At 40.7% G+C, this 24,873-nt stretch overlaps 1 protein-coding gene across 1 annotated transcript; it reads left to right on the top strand.

Annotated features, from left to right (window-relative positions):
- Positions 1–103: 103 nt before the first annotated feature.
- On the top strand, positions 104–23,507 carry MED17 (mediator complex subunit 17). Its single transcript, XM_055320647.1, has 12 exons — positions 104–557; positions 3,109–3,275; positions 5,162–5,381; positions 9,061–9,197; positions 9,290–9,374; positions 9,745–9,897; positions 11,039–11,169; positions 11,830–12,014; positions 15,205–15,342; positions 19,821–19,938; positions 21,606–21,765; positions 22,947–23,507. The coding sequence occupies exons 1-12, from the start codon at positions 308–310 to the stop codon at positions 23,156–23,158; spliced, it is 1,956 nt and encodes a 651-aa protein (XP_055176622.1). The 5' UTR covers positions 104–307; the 3' UTR covers positions 23,159–23,507.
- The last annotated feature ends 1,366 nt before the right edge of the window (positions 23,508–24,873 follow it).

Genomic DNA, 24,873 nt, shown 5'->3' on the forward strand with positions numbered 1-24,873 from the left:
GAGCGTGGGTCCCGGAGGCGTTCCTCCCGCCCCCGCTGCAGGCCACGCCCCCTGCAGGCCAGGAAGTCTTTTCCGCAGCTGCGCGGGGAGAGCCGGAAACGCTCCTCCGGAAGCCGGGGGCGCCGGCCCTGCAGGGCGGGGAGCTCCGGGGCCTTCTGGGAAAGCCGCGAGGCCCTGGGCTTTGTCTCCCGCCCCACGGCGGCGAGGGGATTCCGGGGTCCGCGGAGGCGCCGCGGTTCCCGGCCCGCGGGCGGTCCTCGGAGGCGCCTCTGCTCCGCGCCTGGGGCTTCGGGCCGCCGCCGCCAGCATGTCTGGAGTCCGCGCCGTGCGCATCAGCATCGAGTCGGCCTGCGAGAAGCAGGTCCAGGAGGTGGGCCTGGATGGCACCGAGACGTACCTGCAGCCGCTGTCCATGTCGCAGAACCTGGCGCGCCTGGCCCAGCGGATCGACTTCAGCCAGGGTTCCGGCTCCGAGGAGGAGGAGGCGGCGGGCGCCGACGGCGACGCGCAGGACTGGGCGGGCGGCGGCTCCAGCGCGGACCAGGACGACGAGGAAGGTGAGGCCCGAGTGTGCGGCCGCTGCGGGCGGCGGCGGGTCCGGGCGCCCGCCCGGGAGGAGGGGACGTGAGCGGATTCTGGAAACACCCGTGCCCGCCCCGGGGGCTTTGTGCGGCCGGACAGTTAGGGCGCTGCCCGCCTCCTGATACTCCTGCACGGCTTCTGGAGTTGAGGCATTAGAGACACTGCCACTGATGGAGCGTTCGGGTCTGTATGGGGCACACTCGGTTAAGAGCCCTGCGGTCCTGTCGCTGCCCTGCCGCTTGGTGTCGAGTTGCTTTGCTTCCTTCTGCAATTGGAGGATGCTAACAACACCTGCTGAGAAGAGAGAGGTCTGTATTGAGGGGAATACGAGGCAAGGGCTAACAGGTAGGCGGGGTCGAGCCGGTAGGTCGAGATTAGCGTTTGGTTTTTATTAGAACGACACCCGGGGGGCACCTGGGTGGTTCGTGGTTGAGCGTCTGCCTTCGGCTCAGGGCGTGACCCTGGGGTCCTGGGGTCCTGGGATCGAGTCCCCCATCGGGCTCCTCGCCCGGAACCCGTTTCTCCCCCTGCCTGTGTCTCTGCCCCCTCTCTGTGTCTCTCATGAATACATAAATTAAAAAAAAATTTTTTTTAAAGGACAACTGAACATTTTGGAAGGATTTTAAGTAGACAGATGATTCTTAAAAAGATTACTCGATTCTACGTAGCAAATGGGTTACAGGGAAAACAAAACAAAGAAGGGAGGTTGGTTAGCAGAGAATAGTAGAAAAAGTATGAGTGGGGTTTGGATTCTCGTTATGGTCAGGGATTAAAAAATACAATCCTGTGTTTGGGTATGTGCAACAGACCGCCTGTAAGTAGGAATTTAAAGATGGCATTTTGAGCCACTGGTGTTAGGACAGCTGGGGGTCCATTTGGAAGTAAAAAGTAAATACTGCCCCATACTTCACACTCGGATTACCTCCACAAGGATTGAAACGCAAATGAAGAAAATAAAAGAAAAATCGGAAGCAAGGTATAGAACTTTGGGAGCAGAAAAGACCTTAAGCAAGATAGGGAACACAGAAATTATAAAGCCAAAGAGAGATTAATGAGTGACGTAACATTTTAAAGCAATAATGGAAAAAGGTGCCACAAAGTAAGAAAATAAATGAGAGACTGGAAAGTTTTTGCAGCATATAGGGCGCACAATGGTTGCTAACTCTGACATTCAAAGATTCCCTGCAACCTGGGGGAAAAAAAGACAACTCACTGAAAAATAGCCCAAAGGTATAAACAGCTCACAGAAAAAGACTTCAGATCTTACTAGTCAGGAGAGGCAAATTAAAACATCATTAAAACACTATTCTCGTGCATAACGTTAGCAGCAACTTAAAAGACCTAGTATCCAGTGTTGGGAATGTGAATTGGAAAAACCTTTTGGAAGATGGCTTAGCAGTTCACGATGTGTCAAAACTGTTAAATGTGCATCCCCTTTGACCCACTAAATCACAGCTAGGAATTCAACCTACAGAAAAAGTTGTACACGTACACAGATGTGTGTTTAGTTGTTTACCACTACTGGCAGTGAAACCAGCATACGTATCCATTACATAGGAATGGTTAAACTTACTGTACATCCATGCTCCAGAATACCAAACAGTGTTGAAAGAATGAAATAGAGCTATATGTGCTGGTGTGGAAGTATCTCTAGGACATAATAATTGGAGAAAAACACAAGTAATAGAAAATGGAAGTAAATATATGTAAGTGCATTGAAAAACATTTGGACATCTTATGCCTCAACTGTTAATATTGATTACCTCTGAGGAGGGGAGAGAATTAGGGGTGGGGAATAAGGGAAAACTTTTACTTTTTTACTCTCTCCCTTTGAACTCTCTATAGTGAGCACGTATTGGTGAAATTTAACAAAATTATTTAAAAGGTTGGAAGGGATGTTAACATTGTTTAATATGTGAATACTGCCATTTATAGGTCTTTTTTGCTTTTGTACTTTAATATATTTTGGAAGTTCTCTCCAATTATTCAAGTTTTAAAAGCTGGAAGAAAAAGGTTATTTCAAAGGCTTGCATAAATCTTAAAAAATACTGAAATACCTCCCTATAATGTTGGAATGGAATGTTAGATTTAACCGTGTTTGTTTTGCCGTTGTAGGAGTGCTAACTTAAATATTAAGGGAGACTCAAGGGATCCCTGGGTGGCGCAGCGGTTTAGCGCCTGCCTTTGGCCCAGGGCACGATCCTGGAGACCCGGGTTCGAATCCCACGTCGGGCTCCCGGTGGATGGAGCCTGCTTCTCCCTCTGCCTGTGTCTCTGCCTGCCTCTCTCTCTCTCTCTCTCTCTCTCTCTCTCTCTCTCTCTCTCTGACTATCATAAATAAAAATAAAAATTTAAAAAAAAAAGGGAGATTCAAGAAAAGGTGGATGGAATGGGATAAAACAGGAAACTATTTGAAATAAAGTCATTGTTTCTTCTTTCAGTACTTAACATCATCTAAATGAGATTTCTGTCTTCTAGTCAGTGTAACTCATACCTGTGAATTTCTTTTTTTCTTTCCCTTTTTAGGATTGGTGAAATTTCAACCTTCCCTTTGGCCTTGGGACTCAGTGAGGAACAATTTGAGAAGTGCCCTGACAGAGATGTGTGTTCTCTACGATGTCCTCAGTATTGTGAGGGATAAAAAATTTATGACTCTTGATCCTGTCTCTCAGGATGCACTTCCTCCAAAACAGGTATGTGTGGGCTTCAGTTGAATAATGGTACCATTTTATGAAGTCCCAGGACCACCTCTCAGGATGTGTGCCTATTGTCTCCTTTTCCTTTCATGCAAAATTAAGTCCAGATGAAGATTTAAAGACTAAACCTGTTTAAAATAGCATCTCCTTTATCATTTTATTGATGGCCTTGTGACCCTTGGAAGAGTTAAGTTTCATTAATAATGAATAAAGTTTTCTAGGTTTTTTTAAAGAGATTTATTTATTTATTTGAGAGAGAGAGAGCAGGAGCATTGGGAGGAGCAGAGGGAGAGGGACAAGCAGACTCTGCTGAGTGCAGAGCCTGACATGGGGCCTCGATCTCATGACCCTGAGATCACAACCTGAGCAGAAACTAAGAGCCAGCTGCCCAAGCGACTGAGCCCCAAGGCACTCCTAAAGTTTCCCAGAGCATAACAGATTTTTACGGCCTGGATCACTGGTCTGTAGCGCATTACACAAAAACGCGATGGTAAAATGGCTTTGGAGGCAGACCGACTTGGGTTCAAATCCTGCCTCTGCCCTCACTAGCCCTGGGTCCTTCAACAAGTGATTTTCTCAGAGCCTCGGTTTTCCCCTTCAACCTCTTTTTAGGGCCTGGTTAGAAAACCTAGGCCAAATTATGGAAGCTACGGAAAGGTAGGTAAAATTGTTGAAGTTTGATGAAGACCATGTTCAATTTTTGAATATTAGAAGACAAAAGGGAGAATGGATGAATTGGTGAATGAAGAGCCTGAAACTAGGGAGGCCACTTAGGCCTCATCAGCACTTAATCCTGATGCTTAAAACAAGCATCAGATCAGTGACCAGGTTAGTGGCAAGGAGAGGAAGTAATGGTTGTTTTTATCCATTTGTAAGTGAAGTAAATTGAATATAATGACTCATAGTAATAGTTTCAGAATCTAGAAATGTTACGCTGAAAGACTTCCTAGAGACCAGTCAGTCTGGTTCCTTTGTTTTACAGAGAGAAAGCTGAGGCCAAGAGAGATGTGTGATGTGTTCAGATGCAGTAAAGCCAGTGGTTAAAGAGCCAAGATGAGAACTCTAACACCTGATTCCTAGCCCACAGCCTTTATTAGCTTCCTGTGCTCTTCCCACATGGGAGTCTTCAGGAGACTAATATGGTCAGAAGATTACTGTGACATTTTATGGAACTTGGTGATTTTGACTCAAGCAGTCAGAAGACTTTGTTTTATTAAACTTGGCTTTTTGGAAGTGTATCTGGTTACCACAGTACAGATTCGTGGTGATTACGGATATTTATGTATGTGTATATAACATATATAGTACGATTTTTCATTAGTTTTTGAAAAATCAGCCTTCAGTGAAGTGCATCAATTTTAATGCTGAAAAAAAAAATTTAATGCTGTGTGGCTTTAGTCTTTATTCCAAAGGCACATTAGTAGCTTGTCACAATAGAAAATAATTTTACAACTCTACTCATTGGGGTCACTTATTTATTCCAGAAATCGAGTATTATGTGCCAGGCATTGTTCTAGGGTCTGTAGACATAGTAGGTTTTACCATCATGTGGATGACATTCTAGCAGGGATTACAGACTTGCATGAGAAGTCTGAGTGCCACAAAAGGGTATACACGTGGATGGGGGTGGGCATTTGCACAACTTGACAGGAGAATCCCATCTAAGCTGGGCAGAGTTGGTATAAGTTCTGATCTGTAGTCCAGTGTGGTATTTGTGGTTTGGCATAAGTTTGAGTGGACCAGAGAAATAGGTTAAGGTTGTTATTTTTCAGAAAACAATGTAATATGCTTTTCTTTAATTTCTCAGTTTTCTCTTGAGTAGGTATCTTAAGAGAATGTTGAAATCACTTAAAATTACAGAACTACATGCTTGTTTTTGACAGAATCCTCAGACACTGCAGTTGATTTCTAAAAAGAAGTCACTCGCTGGAGCAGCGCAGATCCTGCTAAAAGGGGCAGAAAGACTGACCAAATCAGTTACTGAAAACCAAGAAAATAAGCTGCAAAGAGACTTCAACTCTGAGCTTTTGCGATTACGGCAACATTGGAAACTCAGAAAAGTGGGAGATAAAATTCTTGGAGATCTGAGCTACAGAAGTGCAGGTATAGATCACTGTTAAGAAACTATGCTTTAAAACTATAGTTTGTCAAAACTATAGGATTGATCGAAATGTTATATTCTGTAGTATGTTGCTTCTTAGTTATACGTTACATTTTGAAGTTTTAATTTCTGTGCACAAAACTTGATAAGCTAAAATTACTTTTATCATAGCCTTATATAAATATATTTACATAATTGAATCTAAACTATTTATATAGGTGCCTTTAGGTATAATTAGCAGAATGTTTATTTTTATATGGATTTTTTTCCCCAAATTTTTATTTAGATTCTAGTTAGTTAACATACAGTGCAATATTGGTCTCAGGAGTAGAATTCAGTGATTTCATCACTTATATACAACACCTAGCACTCATCACAACAAATGCCCTCTTTAATCCCCATCACCATTTAGCCCATCCCCCACCCGCTTCCCTCATCAGTCCATCAATCCTCCATTCAGAATCTGTTATGGTTTGTTTCTCTTTGTTTCCATCGTCCTGTATATTCATCTGTTTTGTTTCTTAAATCCTCATATGAGTGAAATTCTGTGGTATTTCTTTCTCTGACCAGCTTATTTTGCTTAACATAATGCACTCTAGTTCCACAAGTGGTTGCAAATGGCAAGATTTCATTCTTTTTGATGGCTGAATAATATTCTGTTCACACGCACGCACGCGCGCACACCTGCACCATATCTTCTTTATCCATTCATTAGTTGGTAGACATTTGGGCTCTCTTCGTAGTTTGGCTATTCTTGATAATGCTGCTATAAACATCATGGTGCATGTACCTTTTCAAATCTGTATTTTTGTACCCTTTGGGTAAATACCTAGCAGTGCAATTGCTAGATTATAGGGTAGCTCTATTTTTAACTTTTTGAGGAACCTCCATATTGTTTTCCAGAGTAGCTGTACCAGTTTTCATTCCCACCAATACTGCAAGAGGGTTCTTTTCTCCACATCTTCGCTAACATCTGTTGTTCCCTTTGTTGTTAATTTTAGCCATCCTGACAGGTGTGAGGTGGTATCTCATCATGGTTTTGATTTGCATTTCCGTGATGATAAGTGATGGTGAACATTTTTTCCTGTCACTTCGCCATATGGATGTCTTCTTTGGAAAAATGCCTATTCATGTCTTTTGCCCATTTCTTAACGGGTTTTATTTTTTGTGTGTTGAGTTTGATAAGTTCTTTATAAATTTTGGAAACCATTTATCAGATATGTCATTTGCAAGTATCTTCTCATATTACATGGGTTGCCTTCTAGTTTTGTTGATTGTTTCCTTCATGGTGCAGGAGTTTTTTTATCTTGATGAAGTTCCAATAGTTCATTTTTGCTTTTGTTGAAGAGCAGTAATGGTGAGAGTGGACATCCCTGTCTTGTTCCTGATGGTAGTGGAAAATCTCTCAGTTTTTCCCCATTACAGGTGATAGTACTTGTGGGTCTTTTGTATATGGCTTTTATGACACTGAGGTATGTTCCATCTGTTTCTGAGGGTTTTTATCAAGAATGAATGCCTCATTTTGTCAAATGCTTTTTCTGCATTTTTTTTAAAAGATTTTATTCATGAAAGACAGAGAGAGAGAGGCAGAGACACAGGCAGAGAGAGAAGCAGGCTCCATGCAGGGAGCCTGACATGGGACTCGATCCCAGGACTCCAAGATCATGCCCTGGGCTGAAGGCAGATGCTTAACCGCTGAGCCACCCAGGCGTCCCTTTTTCTGCATTTTTTAAGAGGATCATATGTTTCTTACCTTTTTTCTAATGTGGTGTATCATTTCAATTGATTTGCAAATATTGAACCACCCCTGCAGCCCAGAATAAATCCCACTTGATCATGGGATTTCTACATTTAGCAGAAGGTTTAAAGAATGAGTTTATAGATTTACACACCCAGAACCATACTTGACATTTAGTCTCAATCAGGGGCTTATCTGTAACCCTTAAAAACTAAGCATAAAAGGAAAAAAAGAAACATTTTCATTCTCCCTTATTCTTTTTTCTCCCTTAAGTCATCTAAGCTGTTTTCACATCCTAGGTGAAGAGAGAAGGCCGTGAAAACACTGCCGCCTTTTTTTTTTTTTCCATTCAACCAAGGCTGCAGGAATAGATAGTGTTGACATATGCCAAAATTTGATCTTGAATTCGCATCTTTTTGTATAAATTCTATGTTGTTGATCTGTAATAGGTTTCTGGAGATTATCATGGTAATATGTTGTAAACTGCTAAGGTATATTCAGGAGGAGCTGCACAGTAAAAGTTTACAAGTTTCACAGCTCAGTAGAGTAAAAGTTTTGAATGTCAAAGGATGAGGCAAGGAGTCCTGGCTGTGATCATTGTGATAACAGTAGTAGAGTGATACTTTAAAAGGACTCATTTGCCAAAGTAAGCCATCATTGCCCCACAGTTAATAGCAGGCAGGTTTAAATCAATACTGAAGCCCCTGTCTCCGCATTGATGTGAATTGAGGAATTCTGAACTTTGAAGGTAATATCCCACTACAAAGATGAATTCAGATGGCAAAGACTTTTTTCTTTTCTTTTTTTAACATTTAATGGGTGGTCTGTAGAAGTAGTGCTTTCTGGCTCTGGACATTTTAAGTTCTTTTCAACAAATAGTTATATGCAGGTACTTTACCCACTTTCTCTTTATGGGACTATTACTTATGATTATAAAAGGACTTGATTACATTCTGTTAAGATTATATTGGGCAGCCCCGGTGTTTGGCGCCGCCTGCGGCCCGGGGTGTGATCCTGGAGATCCAGGATTGAGTCCCGCGTCAGGTTCCCTGCATGGAGCCTGCTTCTCCCTCTGCCTGTGTCTCTTCCTTCCCCTCTCTCTCTCTCTCTCTCTCTCTCTCTCTCTCTCTGTGTGTGTGTGTGTGTGTGTGTCTCAATAAATAAAATATTTAAAAAAAATAAAAATTGTATTTATTCATGAGAGACGCACAGAGAGAGGCAGAGACACAGGCAGAGAGAGAAGCAGGCTCCCCACAGGGAGCCCAATGGGGCACTTGACCCCAGGACCCCGAGATCATGCCCTGGGCTGAAGGCAGGCACTCAACCGCTGAGCCACCTAGGTGTCCCTACATTCTGTTTTAATTGCAAGATTTTGAACATCTTCCTATGTTACAAAACAGCAGGTACATATAACCACCTGCTCTTCACATCATTCAGCAGCCCAGAACAACTTGCTCAGGCTTCTGAACTACACAGAAAAGTATCACATAACAATCTAGGAACTAGTTGAAAAAAAGGCGATATTTTGTTCTTCTGGCTGGATTCAGAACACTTCATTTGCAACCTTATTACAGAGGCTTAGCTCCAGAAGTGTTTAATCGCTAAAGCATAAGTCTGAGGAAGTACTTTCTAGAAGTACATCCATTTTATCAGTTTTATCAGCCAAATCCCATTAGAATAAAACAGTTTGATGGCCCTGAAGTTCATAGTATAATGATAACATTAGACCAAGAAGTCTTTCTTTTTTTTGAGGTTAACAAAACTTTATTTCCGCCTCCTTTCTTCCCTTTGCTTACTCCCCCCCCACCCCTTTCCCCCAAAACACATTTTTGGTGGGGTTTAATTTATGATTCAGTGATAAAATATTCAGTGAAATATTATTATACACTTAATGTATGTTAAAATAATGTGTTAACTGGTTCCTGTGTTTAATACCCGATTAGGATCTCTCTTTCCCCATCATGGTACATTTGAAGTAATAAAGAATACAGATATCGATCTGGATAAGAAGATACCTGAAGATTACTGTCCCCTTGATGTTCAAATTCCTAGTGATTTAGAAGGGTCTGCCTATATCAAGGTATTTGTCAAATATTTAAAATACTTAATTTCTTATTACTTAGCCCAGAAGCTAATTTGCTAACACTTTTTCATGTTTTTATTGTCTCATAGGTTTCAATACAAAAACAGGCTCCAGACATAGGTGATCTGGGCACAGTCAACCTCTTCAAACGACCTTTTCCCAAATCCAAACCAGGTGGTGTGGTTATGCTCTATCCTATAGCTTCTGGTTTTGTCTGAGTTTACACTCCCAAGTAAAACTGATGATAAATGTAGAGAGGAAAATAGGTACTTTGGAGTAAGAACATTTGGAAATTTATTATTTATAATCTGTTAACATTAATGGACACCCATGCAGTTTTTGTTTGTTTTTTTTTTTAAGATTGAACATCTTCACTAATTTTCTCTGTGTAAAAAAAAAAGAAAATTTTTGTATTTTAGAAAGGATATGCTCTAATGTAGTATTTTCTGAACTTTTCATTATACGAATTCAGATTGCGATTTAAGCCAGTTCTTGCATAATATATTTAGACAATTGATACATCCAAATATTCCCTTTCTTTCAGGTTCCCCACATTGGCAGACAAAACTAGAAGCAGCACAAAATGTTCTCTTGTGTAAAGAAATTTTTGCCCAGCTCTCCCGAGAAGCTGTTCAAATTAAGTCACAGATCCCTCACATTGTGGTGAAAAACCAGATTATCTCTCAACCCTTCCCAAGTAAGAGCAACCAGCCCTTTTGAGTTTATAAGTAGGACTTTGTGGTTTGGGGAACAGGAAAGGGGGTAACTATGTATTTGGCTGTGTAGGGGGAACAGTAAGAACAAAGAGGTGGCATTCTATCCATAATGGCAGCTCATAAAGCATGCAGAACAAACCACATTGCTAATTCTATTCTGTGTCCTAAATGGTGTGACTCTTGGATTTTGAACAGTATATATTAAACATTTGTACTAGCAGTGCTCTTATTCAGCAACAATAGTTTCAGGTGTCTGTGCTAACAATGTTTGTAGATTTTCAGGGATCCTGTCTTACTGTCTAAATGAGATGTCAGTCAGTGATTATTCAGTACCCATAAAATTCCTAACTTTGGAGGCATTGGGATTTTAATTATATTATCAAGAGCAGTAGTTAGGGGCAACCCCAGTGGCTCAGCGGTTTAGTGCCACCTTCAGCCCAGGATGTGATTCTGGAGACCCGGGATCGAGTCCCACGTTGGGCTCCCTGCATGAAACCCGCTTCTCCCTCTCCCTCCCTCCCTCTCTCTCTCTCTCTCTCTCTCTCTCTCTCTCTCTCTCTCTCTCTCTCCCCCTCCCCCCCCCCCCCCCCCCGTCTCATGAACAAATAAATAAAATCTTAAAAAAAAAAAAACAGCAGTAGTTAGCTGTGCATTTGTTTTTTATAGAAGTTCTGAGACGTATCTTCTTGGGTCTTGTCAAAAGAATGGGTTTTTAGAAGTGAAAAATTGCATCCTGGTTTTCATGGCAGCAAGGAAGAGTATCTGTCTTCTGAACGTCAGTAAGACCAGATACCAACTCTGTGTTTGTTTTTCTCAAAAACTGTTGGGTTTTGTTTTGTTTTAATTTCAAGGCAAGAAGAAACTAAATATACAGCTTCTGTTCACCTGTCTTTCACTACAGCTGAAGGTGAACAGCCACATTGTAGGTCAATAGAATTTGAAGTGTTAAAATACATAGTAGTTTACTCACAAATATTCATTTTGGCCTAGAAATGTTAATCATGAAGCCTGATCTTCAGGTTTAGAATAGATCTTTCGAGAATGGACTGTGATTATACTTTATGAAGACAATTGTGTTTTTCCATGTCTTAGGTTATTTGCATATGTTTTACTCCTAAATAGGCTTGCAGTTACTGATTTCTTTGTGCCATTCCTCAAATGATAAGAAATCCCAAAAATCTGCTACTGAGAAGCAAAGTCCAGAGGACCATCTTTATGTCTTAGAGCATAATTTGCATCTACTAATTAGAGAGGTAAAGACAGAAATGTTTCTTTTTGCATTGTGGTAAGGCTATTTGGTGCAGTGAATGTGCACAGTTCCTTTCTGCGAAGTCCTCATTAGTCTCATGGTAATGACATTCACTGTCTGTGATGTGAGGGATCGTTGCTCAATGCTGGGGGAATACACAGATAATCAGATTTATCAGTCTCTGTCCCCAAGCGTAGCTTGTAGTGGTAGAAATATACCACAAGTTCTATATAGGCATGTAAAAAAGCATGCAGGGTGCATAGGGAAGAGTGATTCTGATAGTGTGATGGGGAAGATGTCTTGCCAGAGCCTGTGAATAGGATAGTCATGTTATTTCAGGATGCATTCTATTTACAGGTTATCTAGTTCTGTGTTTCCAGAGAGCTGTTTCACAGTTTAGGCTAATTTCAAAAGAATCCCCTGAGAAACTTAATAGAAGTGTGTATTCCAGCCTCCCCTGCCTTTAATATATAAGTATTAGTTGTTTTAAAAGTTTTTTTTTTAATTTGTAACTTTATGGTGACCGATATTAGCTAGACTTGTTACGAATCATTTTACAATACATACTAACATCAAATCATGTTATGTGCCTTAAAGTAATATAAATTATATGTCAATTATACTTCAATTAAAAATTAATAAAAAATGGCTATTCTTGTTACAGTTTCATAAACAGACCTTGAGTTCCATCATGATGCCCCATCCAGCAAGCGCACCTTTTGGTCACAAGAGAATGAGACTTTCAGGTCCTCAGGCTTTTGATAAAAATGAAATTAATTCACTACAATCCAGTGAAGGGCTTCTGGAAAAAATAATTAAACAAGCGAAGCATATTTTCCTGAGGAGCAGGTAAGGATGAACAAAGTCACTGTTTTTCTTTGAAACCGCAGTCCTTTTTCCTTTATTGTTAAAATCATACATGCTCTCTTTGGCACACAGTAACTTTTTTCTGGGAGGAGGGTGGCTGCAAGGTGAGCGTTTGTAGCTGGGGATGGTCTGTCAGGTTTGGGGAAGACTTAGCTCCAGGGCCCATGTGGCTTTTCCAGATGGTTTTTAATGCTGGCTACAGTTTTGTCGTGGGTTTTTTGTTGTTGTTGTTTTTTAAGATTTTATTTATTCATGAGAGACACAGAGGCAGAGACATAGGCAGAGGGAGAAGCAGGCTCCATGCAGAGAGCCTGACGTGGGACTTGATCCCGCGACTCCAGGATCACATCCTGAACTGAAGGCAGAAACTCAACCACTGAGCCACCCAGGCGTCCCCTGGCTACAGTTTTGAAAGACAGCTGACTAGGAATATGCCCTAGAACTGCTCACCTTTGTCAGTGACCCATCCACCAGATACTTGTTCCTGAACTAATTTTAATCTTCTTTTGCAGTTTCCCAATTTTTTGGCTGCCCCACATTTCAGGACTCTGGAAGGCACTTTCCTGTGTGTTGATTTATCTAGCTCTTGTTCTCTGGCAGAGATGGTGGTAGCCCATTTTCAATGATGAGAGGTTGAAGTCTACAGACATGTGTAGCTTGCTCAAACAGGCTAACGAGTAGCAAGATCAGGATCTGTGCCCAGGTCTGTGTAGCTCTGAAGCTCATCTCACTTCTGTACACATTTACAAAAGAACTGTGCATGATTGGACCTCAGTGTATCTTTTTCAAAAGCTAGAAGTGCTCTTGATTTTATTACTGGTCCTTGGTGAAGAGGGCTGTTGGTAACTTCATTCAGAATTGTGCTTTGCTAGAACTCCAGACTTTCACGTATGGGCTCACTCTCCTATCGGTGATAGTTTTTTTTTTTTGTTTTTTTTTTGTTTTTTTAGTTTTTCCCTGCTAATACAAGTCAATGGTTTTAATAGCACATTAGTTTATAGTCTTCAAGTGACAACTTAAATCTGAAGCTTTTAGTAAAATGAATTAGGAAGGCATGTTAGAGAAGACAGCATGGTGCCTTTGGGGTAAAGAATGTGTCTAACCCAGGGCTTAGTCACTTGCTAACTAACTTCGTTTTCATTTCTGTGGCCCTCCACCTTTTCTCTTTCAATTAAGAATACAGGAGGCTGGTCTTAGGATCAAGTTAAATAACGTATGTTATGTTCCTTATAAACAATAAAATAGGGCAGGCCTGGGTGGCTCAGCAGGTTAGCGCCTTCAGCCCAGGGTGTGATTCTGGAGACCCAGGATCAAGTCCCACGTCGAGCTCCCTTCATGGAACCTGCTTCTCTCTCTCCTGTGTCTCTGCCTCTCTCTCTCTCTCTCTCTCTCTTTCTGTATCTCATGAATAAATAAATAAAATCTTTAAAAAAAAACAATAAACAATAAAATATGATAGGTTACTGTTGTTACTTTCATTCGTGCATTTTAATTATAACCAAAAGGGGCATGAAAGTAGCTGTTTTTAGAACCATTACATATTTCAGAGTATTAGTTACAGTCTTGGAAGCAAAGCTTTTAAAATGTTCCCATTTTCGCCCCATTATAAAGATAATGTTCCAATGTATCAGCTTCATTCGTATAAATACCATGCACAGTAAGACCTACTATTAACATGCTTCTGTGTTTTGATATATGTGCGTCAGAGTGTGTATCTTTAAAAAAAAATCTGCAATCATAAAATTTTATAGCCTGCTATCACTTAATCTTGTAAATCTTTTTCATCTTTTGTTAAATGTTTTTCAGAGATACTTTACTAGCTATGTAATAACCCATTATGTGAATATTCTCTGATTTCTTTACGAATTCTTAATTGCCAGATACTTTATATTTCCAGTTCGTTGAAACATAATACTAAGATGAGCAGTCTCATATACATATCTATGTGCTGTAGGGATATTTTTTTTTCTAGATTTTTTTTTTTTCATGAGAGAGAGGCAGAGACATAGGCAAAGGGAGAAGCAGGCTCCTGCTGGAGCCTGATGTAAGACTCGATCCCAGGACCCCAGGATCATGACCTGAAGCAAAGGCAGACGCTCAACCACGGAGCCACCCAGGCATCCCCACTGTAGGGATTTTTGAAGCACTCAAGGAAACAAATCACAGAAAAGGAAGAGAAAGTTAAGGGATCGAAAGAAACGAGTATTAGAGCAGAAGCATAAAAGAACATATCCCAAGCCCGTTTATGTAAGTGCCCCTTGTCCTCAGTGGCTGTTTGCATTTCTTCCTGCTTTTCCTTCTCTTTCCAGTCAAGTGCTAGAATCACGTAACTGGAATCCAAGAACCTCCGATAGTTGGTTGACTTTCATGATTTGTGCTTTGGTGCTGGGCAGTGGCTGTTAATTAGTGTGGATAAGATAAGGAAAGAAGGATTACTGGCTCTAGGGTTACACTCCCAGGTTTTAGGCTGTGAAATTAGACTGCCAGTTTTGTGCCCAGCTCCCAGCTGTATGACCTTAAGGAAATTAAGCCTTGCTAGACTGAAAAATAGGGATGAAGGTGGTATGTACTCGACAGGGTCATTAATGAGATGAAAAGATAGGACTCATCAAAGCACTTATTCCAGTCTTTGGTGCATAAAAAGGACTGGAATCATAACCTGTCATGTGTACATAGCATATTTATCTTTCTTGGGAGTATAAGGTTTTTGTTGTGCAGAAACTCTGGCTTCTCAAGAAAAAGGTTTGTCATTCTGCAACTGTAATGGGCCTCAGCTGTGGGCATGTCGCATGTTACTAGGGACCAAGCACTGCCATCTGGGAGTGACTTGGATTCTTTTCAGAGCTGAGGTTTGTCCCCTAAGCGTGCCCTTCTGATAAGCTTTCCTGAAAGAAAACAAACTGGAGTTCATAGGAAGGTGAGCACATATTGTAGTGTGGCCCTGAGCATCCTCGTGGTGGGCGCCCCAAGGAGGCTTTCATCGCCTCTGACCTCCTCTGACTTTTCTTTTCTTTCTTTTTTTTTTTTTGAGGAAAAACTCTTTGCTTTTCAAATGTAGTACTTTTGAAAAGTAGTCCTCTCATTTTCACATAACTATAACACTGATAAGTGGTTTATAAATATTTTATATGGTGACTTTTTAAAAATGTCAACCTCTCTTCTTTAAAAAAAGGACTGCTGCGACCATTGACAGCTTAGCAAGTCGCATTGAGGACCCTCAGATACAGGCACACTGGTCGAATATTAACGATGTTTATGAGTCTAGTGTGAAGGTTTTAATCACATCACAAGGTTATGAACAGATATGCAAGTAAGTATCAAAAATAAGTTATTTAAAATGTTTAGTTGCTTTTTATATGTTGATTGCTGAGTGATTTCATTGAGATTTTTGGATTTTATTTGCTATGGTGGCATAACATTTCGGTAAATTGTATTAACTGTAGAGTATAAGAATAAGAGATCAGAATGTCTAGGATAATCTCTGTTAGGTAAATGTCACTCGTTTGAGTTGTGGTAAAAAAATTTTTTTTTTTTTTTAACCTGGTCATTGAAGGGGAAGCTGCCACACCTCAGAGTGATCTGCTTTAGATGTTGCCTAGAGGCTGTGGTGGTGAGTCTGGGGTATTTGTGAAGTGAATAGGGCTGTTTAGATTACAGCCTATATTCCGTATATTGGCCTAAAACAGCCTCAGTTTTGTAGATTTTTCATGGTGTGAGGCTATACCTATGTCTAATCTAGTTCATGATTATGCCCTTAAAATGGGATTGAGAGGGGGGTGAAATGACTTTTGACCCCATCATTCACAGAGAAGCATTCTGCTTGATTTACATTCACAAATCACAAGCTGATATACAGATAATGAATTGTTGGTTGCCAGAGGTGGTGGAGGTGGAGTGAGGGTCAGAGACAGAATGGGTAAAGGTGTTCAAAAGGTACAAACTTCTAGTTATAACATACAAGTTCTGGGATGCAGTGTACAACGCAGTGACTATAGTTGAGAATACTATATTGTATATTTGAAAGTACCAAAAGAGTAGGTCTTAAAAGTTCTTATCACAAGAAGAAAAGAAAAATGGGGAAGCATGTGAGGTGATAGGGGTCAACTGAACATACTGTGATGCTCATTTCACAATATATATGATAAATCACAATATATATAAATCATTATGATACTCATGTACCTTAAGCTAATCAATGATATATATCAGTTACATCTCAATAAAATGGGGGGCGGGGCATGGTAAACAAAGTTAGTAAAATTAGGAAGTAGCCATGAATGGCATTTTTTTGCCTCCATCTGAGCCTCTTGGAAATTTGACAGTTGGCATGATACAGTTTTAGTGTCCTTCCCCAGGTCAGTCTGAGATAACCACTAGCAAACATATATCAAGGTCCACGAGTACCTGTTATTTTTCAAACTTCAGTGTTTATTTTAGGCGACTGACTAGCTGCAGTGGTCTCTCTAGTGAGCAAAACACACCAGAAACAAAATCACTACCCTTAGGTGTAGGGGGGTATAATACCCTTAAGTTGCTTTTTTTTTTTTTTTTAAGATTTTATTTTTTTATTCATGAGAGACACAGAGAGAGGCAGAAACATAGGCAGAGGGAGAAGCAGGCTCCCTGCGGGGAGCCTGATGTGGGACTCAAACCCTGGACTCCAGGATCATGCCCTGGGCCAAAGGCAGACGCTCAACCACTGAGCCACTCAGGCGTCCCAAATTGTTCTAATATCAAGGCTTTAATTCACTGTTTTTTAAAAATGAAAAATAGTCAATGAGCATGATTTAAAAGATGGGACATAGAAAAGAATACACAATGGAAATAAGTCTGGAAAAGATGGTGGGTAAAGGTGGATTATGTTTTTCTTTCCCTATACCTAAAGAAATAATTGGGGTGATTTGGGGCATGGTGGGAGAGTAGCAGTTGAGTAAAATAAAACAAGTTTTGGCATGCATTTTAACCGTTACAGCTGGGTGATGGGGCCATTGGCTTTCATTATATTAACTTTCGTGTATACTACAGTTTATATAGAGTCTTATAGTACTATATACTTTGTGTTTTAAAATTTCCATAATGTTAAGAGAGTGAGCACAAAGGAGTGGAAAAGGAAAGAATCATCAGTTTTGAGTTATTTACATTTAGGACTAAGACCAAACAAATGTGAGATTATGGCTATAGGACCCTGTGGTTCTAAGCTTCTGTGAAGAAGAGTTAGTGATAATGTGGTCTTGACAGCATCAGGAGGGAAAGAAAGTCCTAGAACGCCCCTTCCTTCATCTTTTATAGCTGGGGTCAACTTACTCTCCTTAAAGTTGAAAGTAATTCTCTTGGAACTTCTCAGGAGTAATCACATTTCTTTTTTTCTTTTTTTAATTTGAGAGAACATGAGCCATGGGGTGGGGCTGTGGCATAGAAGGGGCAGAGGAGAGGGAGAAGACTAACCCACTGAGTGAGGAGCCGAGATCATGACCTGAGCCAAAGTCAGGCACTTAATGGACTTGAGCCACCCAGGCACCCCCAGAAGCAAGCACTTAAAATATTTTTCTGTGCCTTCTTCCAGGAAAGTCTACATTTACAAGCATATATATCCTGCTTTTTTCATACAATATTGTGTGCTTTAAAACATTGAGACATAACTTGATGGGATGAGCACTGGGTGTTATACTGTGTGTTGGCAAATTGAATTTAAATTTAAAAGATGTAAAAAATAAATTTTTTTAAAAAAATAAAATATTGAGACATAATTCACATAACCAAAAATTCAATATTTTAAAGTATATAGTTGAGGGGTGCCTGGCTGATGTAGTCAGTAGAGCATATGACTTTTTTTTTTTTTTAAGATTTATTTATTCATGAGAAACACACAGAGAGAGAGAGAGGCAGAGACACAGGCAGAGGGAGAAGCAGGCTCCATGCAAGGAGCCCGATGTGGGACTCGATCCTCGGTCTCCAGGATCACACCCTGGGCTGCAAACGGCGCTAAACTGCTGCGCCACTGGGGCTGCCCGAGTATATGACTCTTAATCTCTAAATCTCGGGCATGAATTCAAGCCCCATGTTAGGTGTGGAGCCTACTTAAAAAAATAAAAAACATTTTACAGCTCAATGGTTTTGAGTATATTCCTTATGTTATGTAACTGTCATCACTATCTAATTCCAGAACATTTCCATTGTCCTAAAAAGAAACCCTATACCTATCAACAGTCATTTCCAATTTGTGTGTGGGGGTGTTTTTGTAGTATTGGTGAATACTACTAAATACTCCTTATCACTATATCAGATTTACTTCATTCTTTAAGCTTTATTGTGTTTCGTTATATGTACCATGAGGTTTTTTTTAATATTTTAGTTATTTACTCATGAGACACAGAGAGGGAGAGAGAGAGAGTGCACGTGAGAGAACCAGAAACACAGGCAGAGGGAGAAGCCTCTGCAGGGAGCCTGACATGGTACTCGATCCCGGGTCTCCAGGATCATGCCCTGGGCCAAAGGCAGGCGCTAAACCACTGAGCCACCCAGGGATCCCCAACCATGACTTCTACTCAGCCTTTTGCTTCTGAAAATTTTAGTTGGATGCCAGCACAACAACTTTTGCATGTTTAGGTATATCTGTAGGATGAAGTCCTACAAGTGTAACTGCTGGGTCAAAAGATAAGGACCTTTAAAATTTTTATTAATGTTACCAAATTGCTTTTCAGAGTGGCTGCCACAACTCTACTCCTACCAATAGTAATCAGAATTTTTAAAATTTGGTTAAGTTTATGAGTTTTGTCTTTTGAAGCTTCTGAATTCTGTGGTTTTCTTTGAAAGAAATGTGTAAACTTTTACTGTGTCAAAATTATAATTTTATAGGGATAATTGCCAAAGGGTTTTATCCCTAAATGTTCACTGTAAAGTCTAAAAAACAGGTACTCTCAAATGTGGAAAGATAAGCATTGTTCATCTAGGTGGTTAGATTTGAGGAATTTCACATTTCTTGTACATGTCATATACTAATGCTAAAAATTTGTGATTGGTTTGGAAGAATGTCATTGTCTTGTTATTTTATGGGTTTCTTTGTTTGATGTAAGCCAAGTTAATATAGTACCTCTTCTGACTTGTTTGCTGATTATTTCAAGAGAGGCCATAGAATTAACAAAAAGCTTTTCCCTTTCTGTATGAGAATTTGCTCCTTGGTTAATTCTCTAGCTGTTGTCCCCTAGTAACCTGAGAAGAAAGGATGCCATCTGGGTTACTAGGCAACATTACTTTTCACAAAAATGATCCCAAACTGGTAAAATAGATCTGGACTAGAAGAGATTAGAAATGGCTGACAGAGATGCTTTTCGATTTCCCCAGATGAGGTGACTTCTGAAACTGGGCAGTATTTTTTGTGGAGCCCCAGGAAACTGTGCCTATGGAGTTGTTATGAGAACATGTGGCTCCTACAGGGAATGAGGTTTCTAAGTCAGGGTGGGCCCCATATGTGCCCAGCATAGATCTCCTCTCACTGCAACAAAGGTGGAAGGACTGCCAGAGAAGAGGAGCAGTGGACGATGGTTGGCTGGCAGGCTGTGCTTCTTCTCCTGCATCTTTCTAAGCAGACCAGAGCTCAGTGTGGCCCAGGGGAGGCTGTGGGATTCTGAGGGGTACGTTGACCCTAAGAAGACTCCTTTCCCCCTCAGGTGTTTGCACAGGTTCTCAAAATTAGTATTTTCTGTGTCTTTGATGTTAAGGTTTAATGTTTATGGCTCAGTATAAGGTAATTTTGAACATTTCTGATTTTTAGTATGTGTGTCTATAAAGGTCCATTCAGCTGCAGTTAAATGTTGGAATTGAGCAGATCCGAGTGGTACACAGAGATGGAAGAGTGATTGCATTGTCTCATCAGGAGCAGGAGCTCCAGGATTTCCTTCTGTCCCAGGTAAGAGTTATGGATGGCAAGTCCTGAGTCCCTGCTGTTCATCACCGTTTAAAGAACAGAGTTCAAGTATATTAAATTTATAAAAAGAAAGCCAGTTTTTTTCTGCCATTTATCTAATATCTACATTTTACAGCCTCTGGATTAATTGAAAAATGTTGATAAACTATCCTAGATTTATTCCCAGTTAGTTTAAGATGAAGGACCAGCTCTGAGATTACAAACTTCCTCTCATGTTAGCCAAAGTTTACAACCCCTTTGGGACCACATAAAAGTGAAGAAGTATTAACCCCAGAAAACCAGAGAAGTGGAGATCAGATACAAAAATATAATGACCATTCTCCATGATAAGTGGACTATTTTACTTAAGCCCTATGAAAGAGTTCTTCAGTATTCAGAGGCAGCATGGAAGATACTGGGTTCTAGTCCCAGCTCCACCACAAATTTGCTTTGCAACAGTAGATAAACTTTTGGACCTTTCTTTCCTGATTTGAAAAATGAAGAAGAGTATTTTTCCTACATTCTTCATGGAGTTGTGATGATCTAATGAAAAACTGAGTTGTGGGAGAAAGGGGGTAAGTTCAGAAATGCTAATAATATACCTTTCACAACATATACCTTTATATTTCACATAAAATTAAAAAAAAAATACTGATGCCCTCCATCCTAAAAGCAGTAATCTTTTATACTGATTTGCTTCTTTGGCGTCACATGAATAAAATGCATTTGTGAGGTTTGGCAGCTCTTGGTTGGTTACACCTAAAAGAACTTTGGTCACCCTAACTAAGCATGAAAATATATTGGAAATATATTGGAAGGGTAGAATCAATGGGAAGGCTCGCAAATGGGCAGGGATCAAAGGAAGCCTCCTGGTGAGAACCACAGCCAGGGCAACGCCACCATTGCCGTCCTGACCCTACTGCCTTCATCACTGGTGGCAGACTGCACTCCACATTGCCCCAGTGTATCATTCAGGATTGTAACAGGAGCTAGGGGGCACGCTAAGTCATTTCACTAAGGATTTACAAAAGTGTGGGTGTAGGTGAACACCAGGGAAAGCTTGGTAACCTAATGCTAGTCATAACCAGGTAACCAGGCCTGGGGGACTCAGTGGTCAGCAGTCCTAAGCCAGAGAGATAAGAGGAGGGCTTATGGGTACCCTGAAGGAGAGTCATGCGGAACACGCCACTTTGAGAAAACCAAACCTTCTGTCACAGGATACAACCTCACAGGGGAGGGGCACCAGGGGAATAAATGCCTCGACCTTACTCCCATTTTCTGAACCCCACCCAAAGCCCACTAATGTAACCATATGGGTGATCCTCCCTGGGCAGAGAAGGGTGGCGAGTAGATTTGAAGGGGAAACTGCAAGATAATCACACCCTGCTACTTTTGATGCTGCTCCACATGCTGTGATCCAGGTAGGAGTCGCCAGTCAGCCAACTCTAGATCCTGTTCCTGCGGTCACGCTGCCGATGGGCCTGGAGAATGAGTATCAGGCTCTTCTAGCCTCCACAGTGGAAGGTGGGATCCTCCCCACAGTAGTCACAGAGGAAGATTCCTGTACTAGGCAGTGAGCACCCCAACAAGAGTTTCCAGTCCTGCCATCAAGTTGCTGCAAAGTCAGTCTCCATGGTAGTTGTGCATAAAGTTTCCTTTTTCATTCACAGATGTCACAGCATCAGGTGCATGCAGTTCAGCAGCTCGCCAAGGTTATGGGCTGGCAGGTGCTCAGCTTCAGTAACCATGTGGGACTTGGGCCCATAGAGAGCATCGGCAATGCGTCTGCCATCACGGTGGCTTCCCCGAGTGGCGACTATGCTATTTCAGGTACCGGCTGCTGCTTTGAATGGGAGGAGACCTTTGGGAGTCTGGCCTTAGTCTTCACCTCTACTAGTTAGACGTACTTCAGAGTAATTTCTCTCTGCAGCGAGTTCATATAGGAGTTTGAGCATTTATTTGATCACAGTCCTTATTCAGGGCAACAGATTATTACTTCTCTTTCTAGTGATGATAAAAAATGTTTTGCTTGGTGACACATTCTCCCAAGAGCTCTGAAAACTGCCATCAACATTGTTACTCCTGCAGTTCAAAATCTTTGATGGATAAATGCTTTGGGAAAAATGTACAGCTGCAAATAGGCAAGAGTCACATCTAATCCTAAAGATCCATCTGATGTAAAGGGATGGAATAGAGAGGAGAGGTGATTTTTAAGCACCCACAATGAGTAGGGCACTTGAGTAAAATTATGTGTGGAGTATTTGCAGGTTTAGTGTGGTCTTTTCTAATACCTGCTCTGTAAATACTTGAAAGAGTAATTTGAAAAATTTCCCCACAGAATCACAGCTTGTGAATCTGCAGGCTTGATCATTGCTAGGTCCTTATCCATAAGAGTTTCAAAATACCCATTTCTTCTTTGCTGAGTAATGAAGCCTCGTTAAAACCTGAAGTTCTTTTTTTTTAATATTTTTTAGATTTTATTTATTTATTTATTCATGAGAGACACAGAAAGAGAGAGGCAGAGACACAGGCAGAGGGAGAAGTAGGCTCCCTATGGGGAGCCCAACGTGGAACTTGATCCTGGGTCTCCAGGATCACGCCCTGAGCTGGAGGTGGCACTAAACTGCTGAGCCACCTGGGCTGCCCAAAACCTGAGGTTCTTAATTCAGAATAATCTTGCCTTCATCTCTCCTAGTACTGATTCTGAATATTTGGGTTTCCTTATATATTGAGTGTGTATCAGATGTTTTAGAAAGAAATCAGTTGGTTTTCTGAAAACACATAGGACATTTGACTTTCCTAAGCCAGAATTCATCTTGCTGTATTTTTATGGTACAAACAGTAATTCATGAATATTTATACCAACCTAGTCTATTATAAAAAGGCTTTTGGGGTTCTGGGGGAGCTGGGTGACAAGCACTTTTAAATGAGATTTCAAGTTGGTAGAAAATTGTGGGACCTTTGTTTTCTAGTTTGGAAATTGACTGTATTATTTTTGTTTTGTTCCACAGTTCGTAACGGCCCTGAAAGTGGCAGCAAGATCATGGTTCAGTTTCCCCGTAACCAGTGTAAAGATCTTCCCAAAAGTGATGTTTTACAAGATAGCAAATGGAATCATCTTCGTGGACCATTCAAAGAAGTTCAGTGGAATAAAATGGAAGGTCGAAATTTTGTTTATAAAATGGAGCTGCTTATGTCTGCACTTAGCCCTTGCCTGCTATGATTTTTGTTTCCTGAACAGTTTCTAGATTATTTTTTTCCAGAGAATTTTCCGGAAATGGACTTGCAAAGATGAACCTTAAGCACAAGGAGAAATTTTCCAAAGGAGTATTGTTTTAAAAAAAAAAAAAAAGAGCAAATGTTTACCTGGCATTTTGAAACCTTTCACTTTATAAGTGACAAGTGCTTTGAAATGCAGAGGCTTATGTACAGATATATATGGTGTGGGAAGACACAAAGCAACTTTTTTTATGCAATCAACTTGAAATGTTACTAATTTATGGGTTTGAATTCAACTTTTTAAATATTCCTTTGATGTTGACATCAAATAAAGCATATGGTTAAAAATTCCAGATACTCTCTGAACTCTTAGCAACCTAAATGAATGGTCTTTAATCAACTTGTCTCATTTCACTATTTGTTAAAAAGATTGCGTAAGAATATTTAAGTACTCTTGTGACTCAGCATTCCTGCAGGCCTGCACTCACTGTAAGCAGCCAACCAGTTCCGCAAAAGGTAACAGACCACATGCCTGCAGGCGGGCCCATCCTCCCCTCTCTACCAGAGAGCCTGCACTGGTCTTAGCAAATCAGGTACCTCTTCCTCCAGTTGCTTAACGTGTGCTCTCAGCAGGTACTTGAGAGCTTCCTAGAAGGTGCCAGCAGAAGGTATAGAGGGCAAAACGAATCTTTAGGGTTCCCTTGGGTCCCTTTTTAGTGTATTCCCTCACTTGAATGATCTCTGCCCATGATGACTAGATGTGCTCACACTTTGCCCCACCTGCCCCTGCAATACTTCGAGCCTCCAGCCAGGAACCCTGGATTCTTCTTCCAGTGACAGTCTCGTCCTGTCTTACTTATTCCATTATCTTTCTTTTCTTTTATCTGTGTTTCTTCTCCAAGGGGAAATGGATTGGTGGATTGAGGATATTTTGCAAATAACATGTTTGAATTTCCTGGAAATAGTCCCCAGTCCTAAAGTGTGTCCGAGGAACTTCCCTTATAAGGTCTTTTGGAACCACTGTAAATAATACATAAGTAGTGTTTTCCTTATGAGGAAGGCTTTCAGTTTTTTAAAGGATACCCTTTTAATCATTTATAAGATGACTATGACGTAATTTTAAAAGGTTTCTGTATTTCTCCCCTTTTCTTTTAAAAGAAAAATGGAACTTGTAAGCCACAAAATACTGTAACATCTTTGTGTTCTTGCTTTTTTATCTCCCTCTGATCAAGATACTGCATCTTTCTATCCATGGAAATTTTTCAAAAATTGGTATGACTCTAAATTATAAATCTTTTCATGGTGGCCCACACAAGTTGCCTTAGCTAATTATCCTAAGCTCATCTGTACAGCTCTACTCCCATGAGGAGCCTTACATGATATTTGAAGGCTCACACTCTAATAACAGTGAATCTCGGGACTTTTGCCAGAGGACTGCTTTGTGTTTTTAATTTCTATCCACTGTAGATTGATACTTCGGTAAACATAATAAAAATGAATTAGAAAAATTAAATTTTAAAGAGATACAAAATAAAAGCTGCCTCCTTTTATTATAATAGACATAAGTTGGCTCTCAAATAGAGAACTTTCTGAATGCTTTGTCATGTCTCTTGTCATGGCCAGTACAACAGGACAGCACTGGAGCAGAGAGCACTCGCACAGATCTAACCACCTGTTCTCGTAAGCTTCAGCGGGGAAAAGTGGGACAGCTTAAGACTG

The sequence above is a fragment of the Nyctereutes procyonoides genome, unplaced genomic scaffold (assembly GCF_905146905.1).
Source record: "Nyctereutes procyonoides isolate TBG_1078 unplaced genomic scaffold, NYPRO_anot_genome, whole genome shotgun sequence".
NCBI lineage: Eukaryota > Metazoa > Chordata > Mammalia > Carnivora > Canidae > Nyctereutes > Nyctereutes procyonoides.